The sequence below is a fragment of the Cyprinus carpio genome, chromosome A5 (assembly GCF_018340385.1).
Source record: "Cyprinus carpio isolate SPL01 chromosome A5, ASM1834038v1, whole genome shotgun sequence".
Classification (NCBI taxonomy): Eukaryota; Metazoa; Chordata; class Actinopteri; order Cypriniformes; family Cyprinidae; genus Cyprinus; species Cyprinus carpio.
The window spans coordinates 37,250,458-37,259,305 of NC_056576.1; the positions used below are offsets into that span (position 1 = coordinate 37,250,458).

The 8,848-nt window shown below is 36.0% G+C and overlaps 1 protein-coding gene across 1 annotated transcript in view; it reads right to left on the reverse strand.

The window, feature by feature from the left end:
- Nucleotides 1-8,848, reverse strand: part of LOC109054416 (smoothelin-like) — a 122,761-nt gene that overhangs the window by 17,083 nt on the left and 96,830 nt on the right. The window contains exons 12-13 of the mRNA XM_042757144.1: nucleotides 805-880; nucleotides 592-624 (exon numbers count right to left, since the gene is read on the reverse strand). Coding sequence (XP_042613078.1) covers nucleotides 592-624; nucleotides 805-880 — 109 coding nt within the window. The remainder of the gene's footprint in view (nucleotides 1-591; nucleotides 625-804; nucleotides 881-8,848) is intronic.

Sequence of the window (8,848 nt, forward strand, 5' to 3'; positions counted from 1 at the left end):
AGCCCTGTGTAAATACATCCAAATGTGCAGTTTCTGCAGTGCAGAAATGTTTTTTTTTTTTTTTTTTTTTGATATTCATCTAATTGGTAACCAACAGTTAATTTAAGAGTTTGACATAGAAGATGATGCATACATCTAATAAGGTTAGAAGAAATCGCCTTTATAAGGTAAAAATGACACTGGAAATCACCACACTGAAAAGCTTGTACACGTTAGGCCTACACCGGGCCAAAATCAGAACAAACTCAGCAAAATCTAACTATTGACAAAACCCCAGACCATACAGAGATATCATTTTCAGTCAATATCGCACACCCCCACACCAATAGACGAACATATGTTTGTACATTTCATCAAGCAAACACAAAGCAAGCAGTACCATATGATAATAAAACACACATATTTTCATGCATGGTTAAACCACATGACCAGATCACACCAATCACACGTGGCACATTAAAAACTATATACCGTCTCTGCAAATACAAACCAAGTCAACAGCCAAACGAAGCCTAACTGACCCTTCACCAAGGCCCTGGGCGTTAGCAAAGGGGCAGTAGGGCAAAAACACACACAATCCAGAAACCCTACCCATTTCCTCCTGTGTGCATCCCAGCCTAGCCTCTGAGAGCAAAGAGAGAGAAACAGCACTCAACAAAAGGGAAGCAAGGAAGACAGACAGTCTGGCACTGAGAACTCATAGACTTTATATGTTGACGCCCCTCAGTATATAAAGAGAATAACGAAAGAAGAGGAGAAGGAGAGATGAGTGCTGTACAAGAAAACAAAGGCAGATATATTCACCTCGCTTTTTCTTTCGCAGTTCTCTCATTGCAGTCCTGATCATTTTCCTTTCTTCAAAGTCTTTGCAATCATCAAGCTGTAAAAAATAACAATAATAATAATACAGAAACTCATTGTACTTTTGTACTGATAAGTATCATCTTTGTACTGAATTAATGAGTCATGCACAATAACATGATGAAAGCCTGTGTACCAAATTTTTTTCAGTTCTGTTCTCTGAATAGTGTTGCTTGTTTTGTTTTAACCCCTTCGCATACCCAAAGTAAACTGTAAGCTGTTCTTGAACCATTTGGAGTATATGAGTGGTTTTGGTCTCTTTTGAAAGGTGACACTCTGTAAGTCTTACTGGTATTGAGCAATATAACTTTGAACACACTGAAAAAGAAAAAAAAAAACATTCTGCCTACATTTTTTTTTCTTTTGTAAACAGATGCCTGCAGATGACTACAGCTGGGAGCTATTAGCTGGAAAACACAATGGGATCACAGCATGAAGCCTTGTTGGTGGTCTGACAAAGACACTGATTCTACCTGCTGTGTTGACTGTATCTTAAATCTTAATGGTTTGCATCAGTCGAATCACAAAATCTCAGCTTTTCAAAGATATGCGAAACATTTATTTCATTTATTTATTTTTTGAGTTGTTGTATGTCACGAAGTTAACACTCAAAAACACTCAGCTGCAGGCGGTACAGTGCAACATGGCAAAGTAGGGATGCACCAGCGCAAATAAAGAATGCCCCTTTTATTTTTGGGTGATGTCTGTATCTAACAGCAGGAGAACTGCAGTACCATTTTGTCCAGGATCTCCTCGTCCTCAATCTCCTGCAGCTTCTCTGAGGTCAGCTTCTCACTTTTGACGGAGGTTGTGGATGATCCGTTAGGAAGCACAGGGACGTCCCGGGACGCCTCGCACACAGATTCACCCACAAGAGAACATGGGCTCCGTCCTCCATCCTGTGAGTGTGGGGGGATAAAACACACAACAACATGATGTTTGTATGTATGATACACTATAAAGCTACATTGTAAAAAAAATAAAATAAAAAAAAATCAAATTTTATTGGTAAAACACACATGCTACAGAAAAAACCTGTTCATTAGTTAACGGTAAGTTACCTTACTTTCATATATATATATTGTTACATTTCATGTCATTTTACAGTAAAATACTGTATACATCTTTGTTACTTTCCCAGCTCACATTTGATGGTTTTTCATTTTAATTACGGTTTTCTTCTTGTTTTTTGTTTTTTTTAAACACACGGGTTTTTTTATGCTGATATATTGATGTTTATTACATTATTTCATGTAATTTGTGTTACCATGATGGTGTTTTGTATTTGTGTGCATGAAACCGTGTATCTTCTGTACATTAGCATTCACCTCAGCATGTGAGGAGAAAAGCTACTTGTGATGAACTTCGATTCATAGTGTGACTTATATCATGACCACCTGTGTTTTTAACAGAGTTGTCAGTATATTATAAAACTATCATATCATATCATATCATATATCATATCATATATCATATCAGCTTTACCCACACATGGCCACTAGCTTAAGAAAAGAACTTAAGTGTTCCTCAAGGTCATTTTGATGTATTTATATTGTGGTAAAAGCTGTTACGCTAAAATTCTCTTTAGAATCTGACTACTTTGATTTTATATTTAACATAAATAGCTTTCAAACTTATTTTGAACATTTTGAACTCTAAAAATGAAAAACGAATTAAGAGTATGTATAATATTCAAAAGTGGTCATCGCAATTGCAGAAAAATGCATGATCACAACGGTTCCACTTTATCATGATTAAAAATGCATTATATTGGCGTATGGGTAGAACATCTTGGTAATGCTGACAGACAGACAGATGCCGATTGATAAGATCTTATACTATGATACTAAAACACAGTGTTATGACATTTATATCTCTGGACAGCTAATCTCTAAAGCAGGCTAGAATCGACAGCAGCACAATTGACATCAGGATTTAAGAGCAGGGACAATAAAAATAGCCGTCCAAAAATAAACCTAGTGATGGAGAGATGGGCAAGAAAAGAGCAGACGAGAGTGAGTGAAAGCATTACAGCAGAAAGAGGAGATGGAAAAAAGGGGGCTGGTGGAAGGGAGGTTTGAGAATGTTTCTGAATCTGATTCTATGGCTACAGCTGTGTTTACACAAAGCCGTAGAAGCCCGCTGACATTTAGACAGGAATGCGAGCTCAGTGTAATTTCTGTGAATGTCGCTGGGAGCCTCGGCTTGCCGCTCTCATCCACGCCCACACTCAAGAGCTTCACTGATCTCTGCTTCAATGAAGGCACACGTGTGTCCGCTCGGAACGGTCAGAAACTCGACAGTGTTTAGAGTGCATAGCACACTTGATACTGTGGAAAATTAGGTCTTCTGTGGTTATAAAAGGCTTGGGACAAAACAATGCACAACTTTAAAAACTATTATAGCTCGAATAAATCACTCAATGCTAAAGATCTCAATGTAGGGCTTCACGCTTACTTTTTCCCCAAAGAAACATGTGTTGCTTGAGTTTAGGAGCGCATGAGAAAAACATTTTTAAATAAGTTTTTCTTAATAAAAGGGTACGAGAAATTTTCAGTACAAACCAAAACAAGCAAAAAAGATTAATTTATTAGAATACAGAAAGTTACAATGGATTTTTTTTTATATATTTCAGCAGAACCAACTGTACTAATGTTATGTTATTTATATATTTATACTATATTATATATATTATATATAGATATAGATATATATATATTATGATCTATATATAATATAATATTTATATATATATTTATATATATCTATATATATAATATTCTAATATATAGTTATATATATATATATATTATCATATATATAGACATATATATATAAAAATTTCAGTAGTTTTCTTCCTGTGCCGAGGAAGGCCAGGATGGAAATTACAAGTGTTTACGGTTTATTACAATGCTAGATACTCTTTATTGTGTAAATACCAATAAAAAAAACCAGTAGGAAAAAAAAACAACTTTATCCATTGCATGCATGACCATCATAAGCAATTCATTTGGCAAAAATGTGCGGTTTTCATTGATTATGACCTGATCTGAAACCGCCACGCCTGAGGATTACAAAACAGTCACATTTTTACGTTGAAAATGCTCTTATTTACTTAAATAAATCATAGCCTTTCTACAATTAATAAATCACAAAAGGTTGTATAGTGATTCCTGCCTCTTTCCAACCTCTTAAAATAATGACTTTTTGTTATACCATTAAGACATTTACTTTCCTACTTTGTTTTCTTTGCACAAATGCTCCTAAATAACATTATACAATTCACCACATCTATTTTTTAGTCGCAAATGCAAGTGAAGCGCCTCGCACCTGTTGAACCCCTATACAAGAAGCACTTATGTCAAATCGTTAAATGCATTCAGGTGGCGGTTAAAATTATCTCAAAGATCCTTAGACACTGTATTTAATCTCATAATGGTCATGTGCTAACTTTGCAGCAACACGAACCCCATAAAAAATATACAAGGTATACAAGGCAACAGGCTAATTCCTTAAATGAGAGTCGTGCACCACACACACTAAAGCACACACCTAAATCATGTATGCAACAGACCATGACTGTGATAGACTTCTGCAGAAATCACACTTGAATGCCCATGCAAATCTTGTGCAACAAGAGTTACTATCTTTCTACCTCTTACTAATCACCTGATTAACAAGGCTGTCTGCGATTCACCCAGGTCTAGGTGTCAGACAAGCAACGTGCCTTAGCCAACATTTTAACTACGCCAAGGTATATTGTCAAGCAGTGAAGCAAACAAACACACCAGTCTTCACCAATTCTAGGGAATTAAGATTCTCTTAACGCAACCAGCGCATGCACACAACATGACAACACACAGACCAACTTTCCATGCTCAATGAACTACCTTCTGCCACTATATCTAGAGCGTAACTTGCCCTAAATCAAGAGATCCCTGGCGAAAATCTGATCTGACCGGAATCGGAATAAATCTTTCCTGGAAACCCAAGGTAGAGTCAGACACTAAGGACTTTCAATAATCAGATAGCAGGGGGCCATCTGATATTTCGATTTCAAATGTACTGCACTAAAGCCAGTAAAATCTATCTTGAAGCATATAGGTTAAAAATGAAATAGTCATACCAGATGGGATCTTTGATGGATTAAGTCTGTGTGTCTATTTGTTGAAGGAAAGAGCAAAAGTAGGGCAAAGCTTTCAATCAAAAGAAAATCTTGAGGAGATTTAAAAAAGCTTTAACTACAATCCCTATTATTTAGATGGTTTCCGTTGGAAAAATTTTCTAGTCCACCATTTATTCACACGCGAGTGCATTATGGACTATAAAATAATAATCCATAGGGAAAATTTCTTGCTTTCCAAACCCAAAGACATCCAAATGACGACCAAATAACAGATTCATAAAAGCAAAAACCATTTTCTATTATTCATAAGCATAAATATGAAAATACTACTTGTCATTTGGCAAAATATTAGAATATGCAATCTTTCTGAGGTCACAGCTAACGTACTTGAAATACAATAATTTTTGCAAACCGCACTGCTAGGTGTTCTTGGGGCACTGCAATTAGTGGCTAAACCTGGACCAAAGCAAAAAGAGGCCATCCCCCAAGTGGTCTCTAGATATGGTTTCATGTCCCAATGGCACGTCTGTTTTTGGCCTCACTTTTAAATTGCAAAAACTGATGTCCTTTGCCTTAGAAAAAGTACTAAATGTTCTGGGGGAAAGAAAGCCAACACTATAATGCTACCATGCTATTGCTACGCGAGACTCTGCAGGTGGGAGAGACAACAGATGATGTGCCGGCAAACCGCAGGCGAAAGGTAGGAGGGTGTAGCACTGTGTTGAACTTCACCAGCAGATGGCTGCTGGCGCTGGATCACCGTCTTGTTATTGCGTCCAGTTTCGGTTCAGGGCAGTCCAAGGGCCACTGCAAAGCTCCATTACTTTGAATTGCAAGTTTCTCTGATGGATCCTTGAAACTCGAGTTCTCTCTGCTTGTATAAGGCGGCGATTGGCCTCAACAACAAGGCGTGACTGAGCGTCGCTTCCCTCAAGATGTGCCTGCATCCTTTTGCCGAAAACTTCAAATCGCAATGTAACCTCTTGCACGGCTCGTGAAGATGAGTTCCGCTCATAAAACCGTTCCTCGGGTTTGCTTTTTCATCTTCATCATCTGCAACAGTCTGTAACAAAAGGTCTCCGATCACAGCCTCTAGGCCCGACTCCACACAATCTTGATCCAGATGGTCCTGGAAACTGACTTGGTTGCCTAGGTCTAGCGTGGAGTCCAAACTGACACCAGACATGGTCTTTTTGTATGCTTCTCTAGGTGCCAAATAATCTTTAAAAGCTCCAAAAATAAGAGTTTGCTTGAGCAATCAGAGCAAATCGCCTTGTAATAGTTACAGACGACACAACATACACCTTAGTGCTTTCAACTCCCAGTTGAGACAAATCCTGGCCCTTATATACGTCTCTCCAAACCCCATCAGCTGTGAACGCGCGGCTAGTTCAGCCAATGGAGAGTTTTGGAATTCTGTAGCCATGGCAGCTGGGGGCCCCAGAGCCCCCTGCTAACTCAGGTGCCACAGTCATCTATTTATCAACGGTGGCCATTATTCCAGTGGGCAACCGCCTATAAGCCCCCTGCTCTCTTTTTTTTAGAGCTCTTGTCCTTCACACCTTTCACTAGCAGAGAATGTCTTCGCAGAGCAGCGGTGAACAATGTGAACACATGCACACAGTGGCAAATCCAAGGCACAAAATGGATAATTAGCTTTTGTTTTTTGGGATATCTGAACGATCTTAAAAACCCTAGATGTAGAGTAGGGTTGCACCAGCCGCTATGTTCAGTTCTTCTTTAAATTGGAACCCAGACGCTTAGCAACTACTTGCTAGTTTGTTACTGTACCGCATTTGATTGCACACCATTTAGTTCTTTCAGGCAGAATGTGCAGCAGTAGGTCATAAACCGATCTGTAAAGTAATGCGTAGTCATGTAATATGATATTTCAACTTCAATAATTCAGGAATAAATGAATAAATAATACTGGGTCATGAGTTTATTGTAAGGACCGATTCACGCATTAATGAACTATTAACTATGACTTTTGTCTCAAACTCCTAATTTGAAGCTGCTTAGTTAATAGTAAGTAAGGTAGGCAAGTTGTTAGTTTGTGCGCTTATGGATTGGGATTAAGGGATCTAACAACATGGCGATTTTTCTCTTTGTTCTTTCTTTTTTTTTCATTCCTCATTTTCATTAATATTCTTCTTTTTTTCATTTCCCATGTTTCTTTTTGCACATTTTTTTTCATTCATTCTCATGCTGAATAAGACATTAATATCTGCTTACAAGGATAATCTTTTAATATTAATACAGTATATTTGATAATTTTTAAGATAATCCCTAACTTCTGGCTGTGAACTCCTCTAAAAGTTAGTAAAGACTTTGCTCATGTAAACACACATAGAAAATGTTGTATAATTACCTTCTTTTCAGATAACCTTAATTTAAAGCCCAATACCAGTATATTGATCGATTTTAAACTTTTATTTTGATGTCATTATTCAACTCCTTTTACAGTAAATTCTATTGTTAAATATTATTTTATCCTGTACGACAAAAAAACAAGCTCTGCAGGATATTAAGTTTCAGAGAAAACATATTTTTTTAACTTGTTATTGCTTTATATAAATATTTTCATTTTGGACGGTTAATAAACAAGCAACTCTCCACTAATATTTCTACATATTTTACCATTTAAATACGGGGTTTACTTCTATCATAAACATTATTTTGCCCGTAATTACAAGTAACTCCCAATATTTCTAAACTACTATTACCATTTCAAATACGGTAGTTTTACTTTATCTAAACATTATTTGACATTGTGCAATTACAAGTGCAACTCTCCAATATTTCTAAATACTATTACCATTAGCATGCGGTGTTAGTTTATATGTGTAAACATTACCTTTGACAGTGCATTACAAGTAACTCTCCATCTTTCCTAAATACTTATTGATTATTTAGATATACGGTAGTTTACTTTCTATGGGAACCCAAGAGCCTGACAGTTATTACAAGTAACTCTCCAATATTTCTAAATACCATTACCATTTTTAAATACATTTCGGTAGTTTACTTTATATTATAAACATTATTCTGACAGTAATTTCTCACAAGTAACCTCTCCAATATTTCTAAATACTCCACCTTACCATTTCTAAATACGGTAGTTTACTTTATATATAAACATTATTTCTGACAGTAATACAAAGAACTCTCCCAATATTTCTGCATATTTAAACATTACCATTAAAATACGGGGTTTACTTATATATTAACATTATTTGACAGTAATTAACAAGTAAGCTACTTCCAACATTTCTGCATTTTGTACCATTAACTACGGGGGTTTTAATTTATATTAATATTAGTTGACAGTAATACAAGCAACTCTCCAATATTATAGCCACTTAACCATTAAGTACGGGGATTACCGTATACAACCATATTTCCAATATTTTCAGAGTCAAAACCCTCCATTATTTCAAAGATTGTACCTTTAATTGATGGGTTTCTACCTTAGTAAAAACATTTCTTATATTGGTAGATTTATAAGCAACTTCCCTTAACATATATCTATATATTTCTCCACATACACGTTACTCATTAATATATGTGGGGTTTGTACTTATATAACAAATACTTGACAAGTAATTACGCAAAACACATACTCCAATACACTTTGACATGCTTTACCATTAATGTACAAGGCTTTATCAAACAACATATTATAAAAGTGATTTAAAGGCAACTATCCAATAATCTATATACTTTACTCATCAATGTATGAGGTATAACTTCTTTATATAAATACAGTCGCTTTATACTAATTGGAAAACTCAACTTTCCAATATATCAACATGACATTTAATAATGTATGGGTTCACTTTATATAAACATTAATGGACA